Raw genomic sequence first — 22,479 nt, 5'->3', positions numbered from 1 at the left:
CTTTCTAACCAGAATATTTGACTCTTAAGAGAAATCTCTGAATTTTCATTTTCTTTCGTGGCTCTTTTTTCAAAATGTGGAGATTTCAAAACCTGAATTGTCTGCCACATACAGAACTACTTATCATAGCTCCTTAGTCTTTATGGCATTCCATAGTTAATTATTATTGTAGTGGAATAGAACTTCATTTACACATTTAAAAGTTTGTGGATATGTTAAGCAAAGTTTAATTAACTTATTTGTCAAAAGGTACTTAGTGTACCAACTCTACTGGAAAACCCAGACTTTCTTACCTTAGTATTTCTGGTCACTTGCCAACATTTCTTTATTATTTCATTATTTCTGTAGTGGCATGAAACTTAAGCTCTCAACAGAGGTATGTAAGCCATGTCTATTTATTTTTTTTTAAATTGAACATAAGTTCTCAGTCAAGCCCTCATTTTATAGAAGTTTAACCTTAGCCAAATCAGGGTTTTTTCTGTCAGTTCAGGCTCTTGGCTCCCCCCTACTACCCACCCACCTGTTAGGACTGAGAGTCATTTCCAAGAGTGCCAGGACTTCCAAGGAGGAAGTGTGTGTGTTGTGGTTGGGGTGGGGGTGGGTGGGAATAAGATGACTGCCCTTAAGTAGTTGTCATCCATTCCCAAGGTATCAAGTGTAAATCACGTCTCCGATTATCAGATGCAACATTGCTCTGTGTCTGCCCTGTTCTATTCTAAGATCTTCAGGCTATTCTTACTTGTGACCGTCAGATATTCATACAACATTTGGATGGCATTCTCAGAGATATTTGTTAACAAGTCATTCTCTTGTTTTTCCATCTTATGACTGCCTATCTTGCACAGCTAAAGGAATCTGTATTTCCTCTAGAACAGGAAAAACTGGGTTTTATGTCATCTTGCATTCTGTCCAGTCCATTTGGCAATATATACTCTTGATCGTATACTCAAAAGATCAGGCTATTACAACTAAAAAAAAAATGGTCTTCTTTTCTGTAGAAGCATCCCTTTTTGGTAGTAGTAGATACCTGACACCTGAATGTTCAATTTGAGTGGAGGAAGGGTCTTGGGGCAAAAAGGAATTACTAGCAATGAAAAGAATACCAGTTTAATATATGAAAATATTACCCGTAAAAGTTACATTGCAACTTGGGGAGTTCCTGTTGTGGCACAGCAGAAACGAATCTGACTAGGAACCATGAGGGTTCGATCCCTGGCCTTTCTCAGTGGGTTAAGGATCCGGCGTTGCCATGGGCTGTGGTGTAGGTCTCAGACGTGGCTCGGATTCTGCATTGCTGTGGCTCTGGCATAGGCCAGCAGCTGTAGCTCTGATTCGACCCCTAGCCTGGGAACCTCCATATGCTGCAGGCGTGGGCCTAAAAAGCAAAAAAAAAAAAAGTTACATTGCAACTTGGAATATATGATTAATATCTATTGTGCATTCTAGAGTCTTCATTTTAGTTCGCTATTCTATTTTTCTTTTATGAATATTATTTCTCCAATTCCCTGGAGAGATGGCTCACTGGGACAGACTCTGCACAAGGAAGATGAGGTCTTACAAATTCGATTTTGGGTTAAAAACTGGGAGTACCTGATATTATACTTATATCCTGCTTCCAGGAAGGTGGAATAGACATACTTTCCCTATTCCTTATACTAAATGTAGTTAAGACCCTGGATATTATGTATAAAACAAATATAAGAACACTCTAGAGAGAAGAGGCAGACCAGTCAGGGACATTTCGATGTGAGGAATGACACAGTGGTGAGTTCCTGGGGTTTTCTTTTTGCCTCATATATTTCACACTCAATACTGGGGAAGATAGCAACCCAGAAAATGCCAATTGGTGAAAATAAGAAAAAAAAGTCCCAAGAAAAGCTTGATCTCTCTAGTCAAGGACTAGGGAAGGGACAGTCTTATAAAGCAGAAAACTTTTAGATAATAACCTCTAGACTCCAGTCAAATGTCACAGAAAACAAATAACATCCCAGTGCCCCTCCTCTAGCTGAAACCAAGTGAGGAACCTAGATCTCCACCCTCATAAGCCTGTAATGAGGAACTCAAACAATCCCACTGGAGTAGTCTTAGAGAAAGCTAAGTGGGTATCTGGGACTTTCATCTCTGCCAGGCATCACTGCCCTCTCCCTTACCCCCTTCCTATCATCCCAACCTTCCCCTCAGCCACTTCCCATCATCCCAGTCCTCCCCTCACCCCCTTCCCATCACCCCAGCCCTTGTGGTGTCAGTAGACCACTTGGGGATCCTGGACTTCCACTCCCATCTGATTTAAGAAAGTGGTTCTTTCTCTCCCCACTTGAATGATATATGATGGGACTTAATGGAGAGTCAAAACTTCCACCAACTCTTACTGATGACAAGGTCTTTTCCATCCCTCAACATGTCATTGGTGTCCAAATGGGGATCAGTAATGAGGTGTCCCAGTCTAGCCAGCATGGTATCTGTGGAGACATATCGGGGAGCCTGAACTTCCACCCATGCCTAGTAGTAACAAGAGGTACCTCCTACCCTGGGTGTCAGTCGAGGACAAATTGAATACCTAGACTTCTTTCCCCACTTGGAAACTAAAGACAAAGAAAAATTATTGAAAATAGTTAGAAATAGTTACATCATTACTTATTGCTGATATGAAAAAAAACAATTTGAATGACAAGCAGATTTCTCATCAGAAACTATAGACAAAAGAAGGGAGTGACACAACATTTTTCAAGTGCTGAAAGAAAACTGTCAATCCAGAATTCTATATCCAGTGAAAATATCCTTCAGAAATGAAGAAGAAATCAAGAGATTCTCAATGATGGGAGGTTAAGAAAATTTGTTGTCAATATACCTATCCTATAAGAATAGCAAAAGGAATTCTCTAAACAAAACAGAAATGGTAAAAGGATTCCATGTCCATGAAAGAAAGGACATGGCAAGAGCAAAAAAAATGGTTGAATATAGTAGACTTTCATTCTGCTCTTGACCTTTATGAGTTATATTTGATTTTTTTTAAGATACACATTTGTTCACACTTTAACATCTCTGAAGTCAATGTGCAGCTTACACTTGGTGGTATGTGGTAGGTTTTTGTTTGTTTGTTTGTTTGTTTTTTAGGGCTGCAGTTGTGGCATATGGAAGTTCCCTGTCTAGGGGTCTAATCAGAGCTACAGCTGCCAGCCTATGCCATAGCCACAGCAATGCAGGATCTGAGTCATGTCTGTGACCTACACCATGGCTCACAGTAATGCCATATCCTTAACCCACTGAGCAAGGCCAGGGATCGAATCTGCATCCTCATGGATAGTAGTCAGTTTCGTTACCACTGAGCCACAGCAGGAACTTCCTATATTTGATTGTTGAAGCAAAAATTATGTTTAATGTGGTTCTGGATGCATGAAGAGGAGATAATTAAGATTATGTTATAAATGGAAGAGAGTAAAGGGATGTAAAGAAAAATTTGTGGAGTACCTTTGTAGTTAAGGATTTGGCATTGTTACTGCTGTAGCACAGGAACTTCTGAATGCTGTGGGCACAGCCAAAAAAAGCTAGAGTTCTATACTTCACTTAAATTGGTAAAGTGTTGACACTAGTGGACTATAATGGATGCCTGGAGGAAACACTTAAGAGCTGTACACAGAGAAACACTTAAAAACGCTACAGGTAAAATCAAAACGAAATTTGGAGAAATGTTTAAGTAACCTACTAGAGGCAGGAAAAAGAAAACAAAGAAACAAAATTATGGAGAGATTAAATGTAAAGTAAAATAACGAAATGGCAGATTTAAGGATTAACATATCAGTAATTATATTAAATGATTTAAACATACCAATTAAAAGACAGAGCTTGGCACAATGCATTTTAAAAAGTGATCCAGCTATATGTTGTAAAAGAAACTCACTTTAAATAGTTCAAATGATATATGTAGATTAAAAATAAAAGGATGGAAAAAATATAAGCCAAGCAAACTTTAAATAAAAGAAAGCAGACTGTCTGTATTACTATCAGATAAGGTAGACTGAGAGCAAAGAAAATTACCCATGACAGAGAGGGACATTATATAATGATAAAAGGGTGAATCCACCAAGAAAACAAATTAATCTCAAGTGTTCATTCGCCACTTAAACTAAAAAAATATGAAGCAACTCATGGAACTGAAAGGGGAAATAGATAAAGCTATAATTCTAGTTGGCAACTTCAACACTCCTCTCTAGAACAACTAGAGATAAAAATCATCAAGCATATAGAAGAGCCCAATAGCACCTGTTGGTTGTTACCAACAGGATCTAATTGGCATATAAAACATTTCACCTAACAACAACAGAAAACATACTCTTTTCAAGAACCAAGTTAGACCATATTCTGGGTCATAAAACAAACCTCAACAAAATTAAAAGAATTGAAATCCTCTGTCCTCTGACCATAATGGTATCACGCTAGAAATGAGAAAGATAACAGATACATCATCAAATAAATACTGGGAAAATAAACTACATACTTTGAAATAATTCATGGATCAAAGAAATCTCAAGAGAATTTTTTTTTTTTTTTTTTTTTTTTTTAGGGCTGTACTCGCAGCATATGGAAGTTCCCAGGCTAGGGGGTCTAATCAGAGCTACAGCTGCCAGCCCATGCCACAGCCACAGCAACATCAGATCCCAGCCCTGTCTGCGACCTACACAACAGCTCACGGCAACACCGGATCCTCCGGATGCTTAACCCACTGAGCGAGGCCAGGGATTAAACCCACAACGTCTCAGTTCCTAGCTGGATTCATTTCCACTGTGCCACGATGGGAACTCCTCAAGAAAAATTAAAAAATACATGGAAGCAAATGAAAATGAAAAAATGAAAATTCAGCAGGAGTTCCCTGGTAGCCTAGTGATTAAGGATTCAGTGTTGTCACTGCTGTGGCTTGGATTTGATCCCTGGCCCATGAACTTCTTTCATGGATATGGAAAAATGTTGCATACGAAAATTTGTGGGACAAAACTAAAGCAGCAAAGCAGTATTGGAGAGGGAAATTTATAGCACTAATGTTTATGTTAAAAGTACATAGATTGTGTGTCTAAGTTTTCCTGAATGGTAGTACAAAAGGGCAATGGTAGGGCGGGAATTGAGCTTTTGAGATCCTAGGAGACCCTAGCCCATATGGATAATGTAACCACTGATATATTCTTTAATTAAAGACCTGGGCATCAAGGGTCCTTAGATATTCTGACTTTGCTCCTGTCCTGCATGATTACTTTGCTTTCTGCATGTTTTTTAATCCTTGTTTAAGGGTACGTTGGGAGCTATATTAGTTAGAGTATAGGGTAAGCTTCTCTAACAAAGATATCTCCAAATACAGTTGAATAAGATAGAAATATATTTCTGTATCATCTAATAATCCATTGATTTTTGTTGGCCCAGGCTGTTGAATCTGTTTAATTCCATGAGGTCATTTAGCAATCAAGGTTCCATTTACCTCTGTTCCACTATCCTCTAGGGCAGGAACGTCTAGTAGAAATTTCTGCAATGATGGAAATGTATTTTATCTGCACTGCCCAGTATGATAGCTAGTAGAATGTGTGAAATTGGGGGTCTTCCCTTTTTTTTTTTTTTTTTTTGGTCGTTTTGCCATTTCTTGGGCCGCTCCCGCGGCATATGGATGTTCCCAGACTAGGGGTCTAATTGGAGCTGTAGTCACCGGCCTACGCCAGAGCCCCAGCAACGCGGGATCCAAGCCGCGTCTGCGACCTATACCACAGCTCACGGCAACGCCGGATCGTTAACCCACTGAGCAAGGGCAGGGACCAAACCCGCAACCTCATGGTTCCTAGTCGGATTCATTAACCACTGCGCCACGACGGGAACTCCCTTCCTTTTTAAGTTTTATGTAATTCTAATGAATTTAAATTTAAAATTGAATGCTCACAAGTGACTACCGTGTACCATATTGGACATCGCAGCTACAGGTATTGCTCTGTTCTGCACGATTAAAGCTGATTCACCACAGCGTTTTTTTTTTTTTTTTTTTTTTTCTTTTCTTTTTTCTACTCCACAGAAAGGTGAAAGACAATGGAAGGCAAGTAATATTTTTTTAGGCAAGTGAAAGTACAATTACGACATCAATTTTACTCACGTTTCATTGGTGAAAACTCAGCCACTGTGTCAGGGGTTCCCAACACCACTCTGAGGTTCTGTGATTTACTAGGAGGACTCCCAGGACTCAGTGTATATGAGTTACAGGACTCACACTCATGCTGTGATTTATGACAGCAAAAGGATACAAAGCAAACTCAGCAAAGGGAAAAGACACATGGGGTGGATTTTGGAGAAATTAGGCACGAGCTCCCAATAGTGCTCTCCCAGTGGAGCCACACAGAATGTGCTCAGTTCTTCCAGAGTGAATTGTCACAGCTCGTCTCTACCTGGGAATTTCATTAGCAGCTCAATGCCCAAAGTTTTTATTGGGGTACCCTCTGCATGGCACATATTAAAATTACAGATTCTCAGAAGGAAAGCAAGTGATTTGTATAAACCATATGGTTTTTAGTTGAGGCACTTTGATTAGAGGAGTCATTTGGGGAAAGTTTTATATTGATATAGGAAAACTGTTTACCAATTAATTTTCCAGATGCCAGCCAAGGACCACACTTGTGGGCTTTTCTAAAGATGTTTCTGAAGTCGTGGATCTGTTGCTATGTTCTTTTTCCAGCATAGCCACACCTATCTGCAGAGGAGAATGGGAAATGTAGCCTGTAGATGAGTAACCACATGGCTAATTCATAGCTATTACTATGAACAAAGTGGAAAATTGATTTGAAAGGTTAACTAGCAGTCTGCTATGGAATTTACACACTTTGTGACTTTGCATAAATTGCTTAGACTCTCTGCTCCTTTGATTAGTACATGTGCCTCTGAAATGATACGTACATTGAAATGTGCTTGGTGCACAGTAACTGCTCAATAAAGGATTATTATCATTATTGGTCTATTCTTCATCTTATTATTAGTCTATTTATATGGGTTGATTTATCTCTTCCTTTCTATTCTTTTTTCTTTTTTTCTTCTTTTATGACCACACATGCAACCTATGGAATTTCCCAGGCCAGGGATTGAATCTGAGCCGCAGCTGCAACTTGCTGCTGCTGCCAGGCAGGGGATCGAACCCGTGACTCCACAGAGACCCAAGCCGCTGCAATCAGATTCTTAACTAACTGTCACAGTGGGTACTCCTCTTCCTTCCTTTCTTTTTTTTTCCTTTTTGTCTTTTTGCCTTTTCTAGGGCTGCTCCCACGGCATAGGGAGATTCCCAGGCTAGCGGTCTAATTGGAGCTGCAGCCACCAGCCTACACCAGAGCCACAGCAACGTGGGATCCGAGCCTCGTCTGCAACCTACACCACAGCTCATGGCAACACCAGATCCTTAACCCACTGAGCAAGGCCAGGGATCGAACCCGAAACCTCATAGTTCCTAGTCGGATTCGTTAACCACTGCGCCACGACAGGAACTCCTTCCTTTCTATTCTTAACCCACCAGAAACTCAGAATTTTATCAGGAGTGAAATCTGGACTGCTGCCTTCCTATCAGCTTTCTCTCTCATAGATTTTGGAGTCATTTTTTAGTATAACCTGCATGTCCTCAATCCCCTAGCCTTTGGAGATCATTCTTTCTTTCCTTTAACATGTAGATATTATAAGCCATATTCCCATCCCAAGCCAACTACGAAGAATTCAGACTTCTCCCAAATCTTCCTGAGTATTCTTTTTTCCCCCCTGAGTATTCTTTTAATTACTTTTCTTTTAAAAATTATTTTTTTCCTTCTTGATTGTCTTGGTGGGGTCTTACATGTTCTGATTGTTGCCTCTTACTTCTTGCTTTGAACTCTTTGATTTCCCCTTGAACATTTCTCTGAATCTTCCTGTGTTTTGTCTTCCATTATCCATTTTGCCCCAAAAGGTGGACATGAACCTCCCTTCATTCTTCAGAGCTTAGCTAGCACAAGGCTGCCATGTTTTGGCTTTATAATAAAGCTCATGGAGGGTTTATGAGTGAGGTGGAAGATAGCTGAAAATTTGATACTAGGCATCACAGTGTCTGAAGTTCTTAAGTCACGCCTTGGGGTGCTTCTTCTCACCTTCACTCTTTTTTGCCTCTCACCTCCCTTGTCCTGTCTGCCCTGTTCCTGGAACCCACTATAGAAAACTAGATCTCTTCTAGATCTTCTCTGTACTACCTCTGGATCCAGACCTCCTTAACCCATGTTATCAGAAGGTGCTGCAAAATCCCTCAACATTAAAAAAAGAATGCAAACAAATAAACAAAAATCCCCAAATCAAAAACTCTTTTCTAAGAAAATTGCTCTTGCTCTTTCTGCTATATTAACATTAGAAAAAAATCCATCCTTTGTGCACTTATATAACTTAGACCCTACTGCTTCAGTTTCATTTCTCCTACTTCCCTCTTCATGCTTCAGCTATTTAGGATTCTTTTCATTCCTCCAACTTGTCCTCTCTGACCTCTGAGCCTTTGTATTTGCTGTGCTCACCTCTTGAAACACCTTTCCTGCCTCTCCAACTGACTGAATCCCATATGTTCTTTTAATATAAGCTTAGTCATCATTCATTCTGAGAAGCTTTTCTGAACCCTCTATTTATTTATTTATTTAATTGAAGTACAGTTGATTTACAGTGTGTTAATTTCTGCTTACAGCAAAGTGATTCAGTTATACATATTACATATATATATATATATATATATATATATATATATATATATGCTTTTAAATATTCTTTTTCATTAAGGACATTGAATATAGTTCCCTGTGCTACATAATAGGACCTTGTTATTTACCCATTCAATGTATGACTGTTGGCATCCGCTAACCCCAAACTCCCAATTCATCCCTCCCCTACTATCTATCCCTCTCCCTTGGCAACCAAAAGTCTGTTTTCTATGTCTGTGAGCCTGTTTCTGTTTTGTAAATAAATTTTTTTGTGTCATATTTTAGATTCCATGTATAAGTGATATCATATGGTATTTTGTCTTTTTCTTTCTTTCTTTTTTTTTTTTTTTTTTTTTGTCTTTTTGCTATTTCTTTGGGCCATTCCCGCGGCATATGGAGGTTCCTGGGCTAGGGGTCGAATCGGAGCTGTAGTCACTGGCCTACGCCAGAGCCACAGCAACGCTGGATCCGAGCCACATCTGCAACCTACACCACAGCTCACGGCAACGCCGGATTGTTAACCCACTGAGCAAGGGCAGGGACCGAACCGACAACCTCATGGTTCCTAGACGGATTCGCTAACCGCTGCGCCACGACGGGAACTCCTATTTTGTCTTTTTCTGACTGACTTTACCTAGTAATATGACAATCTCTAGGTTTGTCCATGTTGCTGCAAATGGAATTATTTCATTCTTTTTTATGGCTGAGTGATATTCCACTGCAAATATCTTCCTTTTTCATTCATTATTGATGGATGTTTAGGTTGTTTCCATGTCTTGGCTGCTGCGAATAGTGCTTCTATGAACACAGGGGTACATGTGTCTTTTTGAATTATATAGTTTTGTCTGGAAATATGCCCAGGAGTAGGATTACTGGATCATATGGTAACTCTATTTTTAATGTTTTGAACAACATCCCAACTGTTTTCCATAGTGGCTGCACCACCTTACATTCTCACCTACAGTGTAGGAAGTGAACCCTTAATTTTGGATTAGATTTTCCTATTGTGTTCTGTTACAACAGCTGTATTAGTTTCCTAGGACTGCTATCACCAATTACCACAAATTGTGTGGCTTAAAATAACTGGAACTTTTTGTCTCACAGTTCAGAGGCTAGACATCTGCAGTCAAGGCGAGAGCAGGGCCATGCTCTATCTGAAAGCTCCAGGGAAGGACGCTTTCTGCTTCTTCCTGTCTTCTGGTGGTTGTCGACAACCCACAGTGACCCTTGATTTGTAGATGCATATCTCCAATATCTGCATCCTTATTCATGTGGACATCTCCCCTGTATGTGTCTCTCTGTGTCTCTTTTACTCTTAAAAGTCCCACCCAAATAACTTCATCTTATCTTGATTACATCTACAAAGATTTTATTTCTGAGTTTGGTCACATTCACAGGTACAGGGGTTAGGATTTCAACATATCTTTTTTGAGAGCACAATTCTATTCATAACAGTCACATACGTACTTAGCATACAGCATAGGAGTCCCTTCCTTTCTTCCTCAATTTCTTTCTTTCTCTTTCTTTCTTCTGAAACCCGAGAGTGAAAGTAGTTATTTATTTAAATGGTTTTCCCTAGACTGTCGGCTCCCTAACAGCAGAGACCTAGTCTGTTTTATTTAACATTATATCCCCAGGGCCTTGTAGAACATCTGGCACATTGTAGAAGCTCAGAGAATATTTGAATAAATGAGTAAGTGAAAACTCTCAAATACAAAATTCTCTGTTTTACTCCTCCCTTCAACTCCTACCACATCCCTCTCTCAAAGCCCAAGTGTCCTCTAGAATTCCTGAATCTTGTTCAGTAATCACCAAATCCTACTGAATTGGCTCCTAGCTGTCTTTTGCTGATCACTGCCATTGCCTTCTCTTCTCCATCCATTGTCACCCTGCTAATTTATCTCCTCCCTGGACTACAATGAAGTTTTATGGAATATTCCTCAAATATTCTCTTCCACCCTCTTTCCCATCCATTCCTCACACTGCAATTTGAGTGATCATGTTAAAATGTACATCACACACCTCATTCTACTCCTTAAAACTGTTATGCCTTCTCACCACATATGGGATAAATTCCAGATTTATATAGATTTTATAAATTTTATTTTATTTTATTTTTTTAAAGCTTTTTTTTTTTTTTTTGTCTCTTTGCCATTTCTTGGGCTGCTCCCACGGCATATGGAGGTTCCCAGGCTAGGGGTCGAATCGGAGCTGTAGCTGCCAGCCTACACCAGAGCCACAGCAACTTGGGTTCTGAGCCGCATCTGTGACCTACACCACAGCTCACGGCAATGCCAGATCGTTAACCCACTGAGCAAGGGCAGGGATGGAACCCGCAACCTCATGGTTCCTAGACGGATTCGTTAACCACTGCGCCACGATGGGAACTCCTATATTTTATATTAATATAATTTTATACTAATATGACTTCTGATGCTGTCAGCCCTCTGGTGCCAGCCTCCCTCTCTACTCACTCACAACAATTCCACTTCTCATTCTTTATGCCTGGAAGTAACATAATTTCATGATTTCAACCCTAGTGTGTTCTTTGTTGACTCAAACCTCTACACATGCTGGTCCCTTGGGCTGCAATGCTCTTTCCACCCATCCTGGCCTATCTTTCATGTCTCAGTCCAAAACTCTCTTCCTCAATTAAGCCTTCATGACTGCCCTCCCAAGGCTTACTTGGGTCCCTCTGCTATTGGTGCTCCCAGTATAGGTTCTCTGTGTACCTCACATTTCTCTTTTGTAAACTTCATCACGTTTACATCTTTCGTTAAATATCTGTTTTCCCTTCCAGAGTGTAAACCACGTGAGCAGACATGTCTACTTGTGCAACTTTGCATTCCCAGCATCACCTGACGTATGTGGCACTCCACACATTTTCGTTTGAAGAATGGAGGTTGGGAGTTCCCGTCGTGGCGCAGTGGTTAACGAATCCGACTAGGAACCATGAGTTTGCAGGTTCGATCCCTGGCCTTACTCAGTGGGTTAAGGATCCAGCGGTGCCATGAGCTGTGGTGTAGGTCGCAGACACGGCTCAGATCCCAAGTTGTTGTGGCTCTGGTGTAGGCCTGTGGCTACGGCTCCAATTAGACCCCAACCTGGGAATCTCCATATGCCGTAGAAGCGGCCCTAGAAAAGGCAAAAAGACAAAAAAAAGAATGGAGGTTGGTTGACTGCTACTTCTCTTTGTTCCCAGCAAGGCCAGGGATCAAACCTGAATCCTTATGGGTCCTAGTCGGGTTCGTTAACCTCTGAGCCACGAAGGGAACTCCCTCTCTTTGTTTTTTTTGATTTGGCTCTAATTTGGGGAAGCCTGCTTATGATACATGGTTTCTAGAAATCAGAGTGTGTGGCTCTTCTCTTGCTTAACTCTTCTCACTTCTGGACCCCTGTGGACTTTCCCTTGCCCAGCAGAACCCCTGCCCTGGAGGAAGATGTCCGTGGTGGTTAGAGGGTGGGAAAGCTTTATTAGAAGACAGATATTTAACATGGCTGGAGTTGCAAAGGGGAAATCTTTGCCAAATTCCCAACACAGTGCTGAGGTAGGGTGGAGGGGCCATGTGCACTTACCCAGATAACTTCTCTTACCACCCCTCTCAACACGGGTGAGGGAGAGGGTGGAGGAAGGAGCTGCTGGGAAAGAAAATGGAGGCAGCTATATATGCACAGTCTGTTCACTGCCTCCTCTAGAAGGTCTTAGGATGTTTCATCCTAAGTCTGGCTGTTTTTTCTTTAAGATACAGCTGCATAAGTACACAGTATTTGTAATTTTCCCATTCGTTGACCAAAAATACATGTCCCTGAGAACAGAGGTGCCTTAGATTTGATCATCTACGTGTGGTTTCATCATTCAGCGATGGGTAATGGTGCCTCCTGTTTGTGTTCCAGGCCATGGGCTCAGGAGGCAAAGATAAATACAATAGAATCTGCCTTCGTGAGGAGCCCACATGCTAGGTGAAAAGAAAAATCCGTCCATTTGAAGGTGTGGTACAGTGTGGTCAGTGCTGTGACAGCCCGGTGTGTGAGTGTGTGAGGAACCCAGACGAGGCAGTAGAACATCTGCTTGTTATTTGGAAGCCTGCACAGCGTTGTGTCTTCTACAAGTGGCTGTACCATCTTAACAGGCTTTTGATGGCACCTTTAAATGTCTTCCCTGTGTTGTCATGAGGTTTTCTACATCATCTCTCAGTTCTCTGTGGGAGGCAATGGGACCTAAAGGTTAAGAGAAGGGGGCCGGATGCAGGTAGAGCTGGATTTCAAATCTGGGCCTGTGCCTTTCCTTCCAGCTGGGCGACTGAGGGAATTACTTACCTTCCCACAGCCAAAAAAAAAAAAAAAAAAAAGAAAGTGCAAGGACTAGTATTAGTTATGAGGGATGCAACATATTTTGCTTGGTGTCTGGCATACAGCAGGTGCTCAGTTATATTGTTCTCTGGGTGATGGCAGCATTTTTTATGGTGGTGACAGAAAATTGTTTATACGAAGATTCACAGGACACAGAGAGCCTTCGTTGCTAATCTTTTTTTTTTTTAAAAAGGTGTTTATTGGTATAAAAACAACTTAAACTTTATATAAATACAATATAAATATTTCTTTTAAAAATACGTATAAGTTAGCAATTTATTTGAGGTAAGCCTACACACTCCAAGAAACAACCTGGCTCTGAAACAACAAGGATCTTCAAGCCGTGTAGCCATTTTACGTTACTTTTTCAAAACAAATACATAAAATATTTCAAGTGGCACTTAATAAAAATATAAATATCTATCACTTATATAAATTAACTCGACATCACATATTTAAATATCAATAAATTAAAATAATTAAAATAGTGTCCTAACGCTCATACTTTTAGTTCTTCATAGAGAACAACATAAGTTATGTGCCCAGTGGACAGGTTTCTGACCAGAGGAGGGAATGCCCGTGGACGGCATCAATCTCAGGTGCCCCAGCTACATTATCCGAATGGCCCTCAGGCTGAACTGCAGGAAATCCTCAAGGCTGCGCAGGATGAGAATGATCTTTGTGTTCTTCATCCACTCGTTCTGTGACTGCAGCTTATCCAGCAGGCCGGCATTTGTGGTGGGGTTAGGGGTGGTGGCTTTGTCTGGATTCTTTCCCTGAAGGGAAAAGAAAACACAAATAATTGTTTTAATATTGAATGAATCCTCTGCAGTGGAGGGATGCTCTGGCCTGTGGGAGGAGGTTCACATTTGGGGGAAGGTGTGAACTGGGGCTGTGACTCGCCCAGACAGGGGGAGGTGCCTCTCCTCTGAGCCCACCCAGCCTGCAGCTCTCCCATAGCAACTGAGCTCTACACATCCCTTTGCTGCCCATCTCTGTTAGGCCATTGAGCATCCGTGGGCAGCCATAGTACCTTACTTGTTTTCTGTTATCCTAAGGAATGCCTGGCACATAGTTGGAATTCAGTAGATAAATGAAGAACTTTTACTTAAAGCCGTTTTTAATAAGTTCTTCAGGGCCCTCTAACCCTAATTACTTGTCTCTGGTTTCCCTCTCAACCATCCATACAGCATCTATTAAGAGTCAACTGCTCTGATAGTATAAGGAGGCTGGGAGTATTTTTTGTAGAACCACTGACATGGGGCCAAGTAATTGTGAAAGGCCTTGCCCCTCTAAGGGTGATCCTGGAACACTGCAGCCTCAGCATCATGAGGAGCTTGTTAGAAATATGAGTCTCAGGTCTCACCCCAGACCTACTGAATCAGACTTCACATTGTAACAAGATCCCCCAGGGAAACTCATGTGCACATTAATGTGGGAGCAGGCCTGATTTAAGGCAAACGGCTAAAAAAAGGGAGAGGCAGGATTAGCACCCATGTGCCCACTTCTCCAACCAGGACCCTTCTGTTGGTGCTGGGGCTCATCCACACCCTGTGCCATCAAGCCCCTACCATGTGGCGTTTGAGTGGCCAGCTGGTAGTGACCAAAACTTGTAAGTACTGCTCTTCCAGCCTTTAGCCATTTTTCAGCATTAACTCTGCTGGCAAAAGATTAAGGGAAAGGAGTGGAAACTACTGTAATAACAAGAATGTCACTTGGCAACATGAATATAATTTTTGTGCTCTCTGTTCTTTGTTATTACGGATCACTAAGCAGGATTGGGTGTGTTTTCTTCTGCCTCTTCAGATTTTTTTTTTGCTTATTCCTCAAGCTTTTAAAAGTTGATATTAAAACCCACCCCATTTAACAGAGTTTTAAATATAGTTATTGATGCCTTTTGCAGAAAAGAACCAAAAAGCAAAAGTTTTAACTGTCAGGAAGTACTTCTCAGACCCTTTTCTTGCATGCGGCCATCTCTTAGAATTGACTTTGCACAGTCGGGTTGTCTAGGCTGACTTCTTTGCGCCAAGTGAGGGGACAAGGAAACTCACCTTTTGCCTCAGGGTCTGGATCAGTGCTTTGGTACTAATCTGCACAGCCTCGACATTTCCCTTATTGCTCTCATACTCTTTCTGGAGGTAGTCCAGGTATATCTGAAACTCCACAAGACCGGTGGTGATTCTCATCAAGCAGGTCTCCTAAGAGGAAAGATGGTGGGAAGATTGGTTATTGCTAGGAAGACATAAGTGATTTTAAAAGTTAAAACTGCCATAATTCAACAACTTCTCCCTGTGTCGCTCCAGGGAGCCTCAAATACTTCTTAGGGATCATGCTTTGAGACATCAGACAGCATCAGCAGCCCCATTTAAAACATGTGATCAGTGCAGAGGCACCACTTCATTTTACCCAAAGCCCCACAGATGCTAGACTGTGGCAAATATCCTTCCTCTGAATCGCTCTTCCCTCTGGCTGCCCTCATGCCTTTGCCACGGTTGGACTGAAACCTCGTTTTATGGAATAAGCAGGTTATCTCACTGTCTGGAGGGAGAGGGTGCAGAGAACTTTCTCAGTGGGGAGATTAGGACTGGATCCTGCTACAGGCAACAAGGAGGATAAACCTCCCTGGACCATCACACCCAGGATGAACTAGCTAAACCTGTGGGCTGTTCTAACCCCTTTGACAGCTGTGAAAATCCCAACACCGAGGAGCTACCTCTGACCAGGTCATTCAAAAATAAGTTGCCTTTAATAACATTTAAGTTGGCCTCCTCAGGAAATTTACCTGATGTTCTTCACATTTCTCCCCTACTTTTGATGCCTGCTTGGTCTACATGTGTACAGACACCAGTTATAAGAAGAAGAACTTTGGACTGGGGAGCAGCTAAAAGTGAATGTAATGCATCCATACCTGATTGAACCCAGATTGGAAGCATCCGTCTTTTTCTGCCATTTTTGGAAGGTTCAGGTTGTTTTCTGCCAGTACCTCCTTGCTGTTTTCACACTTCTCATACTTCTCACACATCTGGGAAAGAGTATCAGAGCTGTTATCATATAAGTGCTCCCAAAACAAACACCACTAGAGGGCTGATTCATGATCTACCATGGCCAGGAAGTTCTCTAAGAAAAGTGGAGTCAGAACCCATTCGCATCCAGGCAAACAAGTGGAGAATGGGCACCCCTGGGTTCCATTCTGACCTCCCCTCTGCCTTCAGGCATATTACCTATTCCAAGTCTCAGTGCCCCTAACTCTCCTAGTTGGGGATAATGAAACACCTCCCTTGTAAGTTTACTGTGAGGATAAGATATAATATTTATATCTTAATATAATATTTATCTGTAAAGTGCCTGGCACATAGTGGATCCTTAATAAATGACAGGAATTTTGATGATAATTGGGTGAGTATAATTTGAGCCATAGAATGTGCCAGCTGGAAGAGCCTTTCAGATCATCTAGTCTAAATCCATAATTTTGCAGATGGGGCGCACAGGTGGTAGGGAATTTGCCCGAGATCACAAAGCAGGTTCAACAGATCAGAACCAAATTTGAGGCTCCCAATCTCCTCTCCTGTGTTCTTTCCTTTCTACCAAACAGAGCCAAACTCCCTTACATTTTAAGCTTGGGAGCTGCTTTAACCTACCTAGGATTTTGCCACTTTGGTGGGCTGTCAGGTATGCATCTTATTTGCCGGAATGACTCTGGGGAGTCCCTAACCACTGAGCTGGCGTAATCTAAAAGTACAGTGACTGTCCTGAGAAGCTGAACAGTCATTTCAGTGGTGCTTTTAAATGCTCCCCCCAAGTCCAAGGAACGCAAAGAAGATTGACAGGCCTTATTTTTTGGTTAGAGAAGAGGAAATCCTGAGAGGCAGTGAGTGTGACTCTCAGCTCATGCCAAGCATGGAAATGCGAATGAGACTTGAGGCATGGATTCCAGCCCCGCAGTATATTTTCCCCGGAGGAAAAGGAACTACCTGAGACCAGCAGCAGAGGAGAAATTAAAAAACACAGCCTGCCCCTTTGGCTTCAGATCGAAGCTGTCCCAGAACCCAGCAAAGACCTTCCCCTCCCCACCAAAAGCAGGAGCCGCTGTTCACATCCAAGGCCGAGGAGATGACCACCTACAGGGGCCCTTCATCTCCCTCAGGCGAGCCTACCCACCTCCTTTCTCATTGCAGAGATTTTGCCGAGGATGTACTTAATGAGTTCTTCAGTTTTGTCCGGAGAGGTGAAGAGCATTTTGTCTGAGGTGGCATCACCTTTGGCATCTTCTTCCAGGCGTCCCGGGGTAGGGAAGGCAGTAGCCATCACCAGAAGCAGCCCCAGGGAGAAGGCGACTGGACTGAAGGCGCCTGTGCCGGAGGGAAGGGAGAGCAGCCAGTGAGCAGACTGCACCACTGGGGGAGCTGTGCTTCTGGCTGCTGGCCGCCCGCCAGCTCTCGCAGCAGCGGATACACACCCCCTCCCTCGCCAGGCACGGCTGCCAGGCAGTTCCAAGGCTAGGGATTTCCTTCACTTACTTGTGGAGAGGGAGTTCATAGCTGGGTTCCTGGAGGGCAGATGGAGCTCTCTTTCGTTCCTGGTGGGCTCGAGGGCAGACTGAGCCTCAGACATCCCCAGTCTCATATTTATTGGGGGTTGAGACTCTAATATTGAGACTCATGGGAAAATCCCACATTTGATAAATCTTTGTTGGAGGGTGGGGGTGGGGCCAGAGCGGGTGGGGCTGATTGGAAACCTTATTAAGATTGTGCAATGTGACGTCCTTTAGCATCACAGGAATCACAACCAGGGAAAAAAGTGCCACTTAGGTCATTACCAAGGCTAGTCCTCAGAAGCCGGATCATTTTTCCTTCACTTTCTGTTTTTTCTCTTTTGCTTTTTTTCTTTCTTCTTTTCTTTTTTTTTTTTTTTTTTTTTAGTGACTCAGCACATTGACATGTCTTGAGAAGAAAAGTAAAGCTGAAGTCATGCACGAAGTTTTACAGGGCTGGGGGGTCAGGAAAAGCTAAGGCTGACTATGATTAAAAAAATAATTACCAGATGAACCAGCTAGGATTTAGTATTCCAGTTTATTTCATGTTTGTAAAAAAACCCTTAAGATATTCTGGCCTGAGTTTCCCCAGACCACCTTACAGCCCACCCCCTTGGGGTTAGAAAGAAGACACTACAAGCCCTCTGCAGTACTTTTTCCTTGCTCTCGCTGTGACCAGCTGTTGCAGAACGTCCTGACTGCAGTTGTCTCTAGGAATCTCCAGGTGCAATGTGGGTACATACATGAATGACTCCTTTTGGCCACGACGTAGCTTCTGCCGGTTTCCTCCTTGCCTGCTCAAACCCACTTCGGCCAGGTCAGCGACAGCCCTACTCACTTCATAGTGGCCTTTTGGAGACCCTCCCAGTGAAGACTTTGATCTCTGGGCCAAGGGGGTTGTCTTGTGCTGCTGGTCCCCACTGCAGGCACCAGGGTGATCCTCTTCCCACTGGGGAGCCATGAGGACCCCGAGGGCATGCTGGGTCTACTGGAGCCCTAACTTTACTGACACTCCCTGGGCTTAGGGCAGAAGTGGGGAGAATACTACTCACCTCTTTGATAGGATGTCAAAGGAGGACCTTGTGGCATTTTTTGCAGCGTGTGTTCATAGCTCCCTTCTGCTGTATGACTTGATTTGAATCCAGAGGCGGCTGAATAGTAGTCTGATAGAGCAGGGCTCCAGGTTCAGAATCACACTTTCTCTCCAAAGCCCCAGGCTTCCATACTAGGTTGAGCTTGTACAGGCTCCCTTTGCCCCTACAGTGGTATCTCTTGCAGGAGGGTCCTTGGTTTCACACAAATGGGCTCTATACCAGGTTCCCCCACCAGTTGCCCAGACACCCGGACAGCTCTTAAGACTGATTCCAGGCTGAAGCTAGGACACTTGCAGGATACCAAAAAAATTTTGTTTGTTTGTTTGCAAAACAGTGTTAACATCACAATCTGCTTGGGTTTGCTTCGCAAAGAGGATCTTGTCAGGATTGCTAAAACAAAGACCTCAGCTAGGGTATTTAAAATATGAATCGATTTACTCAAGTTTTGTTTTGTTCACAACATGTTGGGACCTGCCTGTTGAGGAAAGTGAGGTCATCCATTCTTTCACCTGACTTTCTAAATAGAGAGGCAGGAGCTGCAGTGGTGGTAGCGGGGTTTTGAGTGTTTGAAAATGAAAATGGGAGGATGGCTGAATGGTTTCGCTTTTAGTGCTCTTGGGTCTTGTGCAACTTAAACTCTACCAGACAACCCTCCAGCACTGAACAAGGCCACCTCTCCTGGCTCCCCTGTGATGCATGTGATAGGCCTCTCTAGTGTGGGATTGCTTCTTCTCACATTTCTATTTTTCAGAAAATATGAGGAGTTCCCTCTGTGGCTCAGTAGGTTAATGATCTGGCTTGTCTCTGTGACAGCGTGAGTTCTATCCCCTGCCTGGCCCATCCAGTTAAGGATCTGGCATTGCCGCAGTTGTGGCATAGATCATAGCTGAGGCTCAGATTCATTCCCTGGCCTGGGAACGTCCATAGGCCATGAGTGCAGCCAGGGCCAGGTTGGGGATGGGGGCAGCGGGAGGTTTCAAATACTTAGTGACATGATGTACACATTTTTCTTTTCTTTCTTTCTCTCTCTCCCTCTCTCTTTTTTTTTTTTTTTGGTTTTTAGGGCCGCACCTGTGGCATATGGAGGTTCCCAGGAGGGGTCAAATCAGAGTTGCAGCTGCCGGCCACAACCACAGCAACGCAGGGTCTGACCTGTGTTGGCAACCTACACCACAGCTCATGGCAACGCTGGATCCTTTACCCACTGAGAAGGCCAGGGATCAAACCCGCGTCCTCATGGATGCTAGTCAGATTCATTAACCACTGAGCCACGACGGGAACTCCCAGATTTTTCTTCTAGGTTAAAAATTTTAGAATAGGAAGTACATGTACATGATGTAATGTTCAAACAGAATATTAGGGCATGCAGGGAAAGGTAAGTCTCTTTTCCTTCCAGTTCCTCTCCTTTAGTTTTCAACTAAATCCTGTTACCTTATCTGGGTAAAGTTTTTTTAGCTACCTAGGTACCCACCTCTGTATTTATATTATTGGTTTATGTGTTATGTACACGCATACACGCACACACACACTTGTACACAGATACACACACACTGTAATTTCCCATTGTCTGGATGTCACCTAGTCAATTCGCTATGGGTGGGCCCATGGTAGAGCACAGGCTTTTGACTTCACACAGCTTGGGTGTAAAGCCCAGTTCTATCACTTGCTGTGTGACCCTTGCTAAGTTACCCTAAAGATCTGTGCCCTTGGTTGCTCATCTGTAAAACTTGGATAACAGCACTTCCTCCCTCTTGCTTGTGGTGAAGATGAATGAGATGAAGTGTGAAAAATTCCTGAAGCACAGTAATCCTGCAATTAACACTTGCTCTTTGTGACATTCCTTGGCTCGGGGTCTCTGCCTTGGAGAACTCTTCCAGCTCAGCTCTGTCAAGCAGTCCACGTGGCATCTTTCTTATGAATGAGCTAGACCACTATGCTGGTCAGCTGGTCTCTCAGTCATTTTTCCTCTGAAGAAATGAGACCATGTTCTGTTGAAAGTGGAAGATGAAGGGGAAAAAAAGTGATTTCTCCTCTCTCTCTCTTTCTAGTGTTTTGAGAACATTAAGATCCCCAAACCTGGTCTTTCAACTGAGACAGTGAGCCCAGCTTGCATTGTGTTCCTACAGCATTTTCAAAGCTTTCTGCTAAGGTTTTGTTTTGTTTTGTTTTATTGTTTTGTTTTTTTAATGACAGAAGCTTGCAGCCTTCCCTATCCATGGCCATCATTATTATTCAATCAAAATCTTGAAAGTGGTCCTTAAGGGAGAGGGGGCCTGACCTAATCTCAGACCTTGTGCTTCTGGCAGCCAGGACAGGGCAAATTGTGTGGGGGCAGGAATGCACTGTGTGGGGAGGTTGGAGGACAGGGTCTGCCACTTGGCACATTGCCAGCATCTAGGGTTTTTGTTAGTATCCTGTCCTTGAGCTGGCATTTGCCTGTGGGGGAAAGGGTTCACCTTCGCTCCGGAGAATTAATGCAATGTCTGTAACTCCACCAATAGTTTCCTTCCTTTGGATCTCAATGGATTTTCCCCTTGGCGATCTCATCCCTCATATTTTAATGTGCACATATGACTAGGAAATGCCATGATGTTGGCATTTATTAACTAATAACCTCAACTGCTAGATTGTATCATCAGTGATTTGAAGTGACTACCAGCTGAGACCAAGAGAGATCTGACAAATGGGAATACCTGGGGAGGAAGAAGGAATACCAAGGAGCTTTGCCTCTTTACCCTCATCTAGGGTTGGCTGGCCCTGCCTGTGCCCCTTGAAATTACTGCTCATGACTGCTCTTCTACATGTTGGTAGAGTCCAGTTCAGAAAGCCCAGAAGTGCATCTGGGGTGAAGGGGAAAAAGTAACTTCCCTTTAGTGTTAAGCTCTCAGGAGAAGAACTGTCCACATCTCACAGGTTAAATTGGGGGGTTGCACTCTGTCTTTATTCTGGTGGGTAGGGGTGGGTAGGTTCTGTGATTTAGTGGGAGGGAGTATCCCAAGAAAAAAGGGAAGTCACTGGGTGCTAGGGAACTTGCAGTCGCTCTCAGAATGCAGTTTCACTTGTCACTGCATTCTAGTTTCACTAGGTCCAAAGAAGTCTATACACTGAAACAGTGGGTTATTGAACAACTCCTTCTGAGACTGAGTCCCACTGAACAGATATCAGGCCTGTAAGTCTCTGAGAAGAGTCTTTGCTTGGGGGAAAATGGTAGCATTACTTTAGGGACATGCAGTATGACTACTAGGAAAGAGCTGGCTGATCTTGGAGGGTGGCCAGGCCTGGAGACCAAAGCTCTGGGCAGTCCCCAGGCTGGTCCAGTCTCAGTCCTGGCCCTCACAACCTTAGCTCCTGGAGCTCCTACTGAAGCTCCCTGGGACTGGCCCAGCTTTCTGGAGGGCAAAGGTGTGCTGGAGCTGTGCTGGCTCTCCTGCCCTGCTGGGTTTCCGATCCAAAATTGTGCAGGAAGGTCATCCATTCTGGGCTCTCGTTGCAATGTGCTGGTTACCGCCCTGCCGAAGTGGAAAATCCCAGGCATCTTAGGAGGGAAGTGGCTTCTCCTGGGGCAACAATGTGGACTCCCCTACCTTGGGGATCCCTCCCTCTCCCCAAGTCCCCCTTCCTCCTGGTCTCCAGGCCTGGAGGAGAGTGCCTGGAACTCCAGAGGTTAATAAGCCAGCTGCTCTGATGCTCATTTGGTAATGAGGTCTTATTTGCTGATCCTGGAGGAGCCCCACAGCCCTGTGCCCCAAGGCTGGGGAGGTCCCTCAGGCTGAGTTTCAGTGCTTTATCTCTTTCC

At 43.3% G+C, this 22,479-nt stretch overlaps 2 protein-coding genes across 4 annotated transcripts in view; one reads left to right on the top strand and one right to left on the bottom strand.

Annotated features, from left to right (window-relative positions):
* Positions 1-22,479, top strand: part of TOMM7 (translocase of outer mitochondrial membrane 7) — a 346,781-nt gene that overhangs the window by 54,441 nt on the left and 269,861 nt on the right. The window lies entirely within an intron of this gene.
* IL6 (interleukin 6) lies at positions 13,246-17,657 on the bottom strand. The gene is made up of 5 exons (NM_214399.1): positions 17,576-17,657; positions 17,217-17,407; positions 15,967-16,080; positions 15,110-15,256; positions 13,246-13,834 (listed from the first exon to the last, which is right to left on the bottom strand). The coding sequence occupies exons 1-5, from the start codon at positions 17,592-17,594 to the stop codon at positions 13,667-13,669; spliced, it is 639 nt and encodes a 212-aa protein (NP_999564.1). The 5' UTR covers positions 17,595-17,657; the 3' UTR covers positions 13,246-13,666.

This window comes from Sus scrofa, chromosome 9, assembly GCF_054392235.1.
Source record: "Sus scrofa isolate SSC_HxYL_T2T_F1_AM1 chromosome 9, Sscrofa_HxYL_maternal_Yorkshire_Landrace_v2.0, whole genome shotgun sequence".
NCBI lineage: Eukaryota > Metazoa > Chordata > Mammalia > Artiodactyla > Suidae > Sus > Sus scrofa.
This window is presented reverse-complemented; position numbering and strand designations above follow the sequence as displayed.

What these genes read in the sequence shown, in the direction of transcription:
- IL6 (NM_214399.1), bottom strand. An exon ending in TCTCTGCAATGAGAAAGGAG is followed by an intron (nt 16,081 to 17,216) that starts GTGGGTAGGCTC and finishes ACTCTTTCCCAG; the next exon opens with ATGTGTGAGAAGTATGAGAA. An exon ending in TCCAATCTGGGTTCAATCAG is followed by an intron (nt 15,257 to 15,966) that starts GTATGGATGCAT and finishes CTTTCCTCTTAG; the next exon opens with GAGACCTGCTTGATGAGAAT.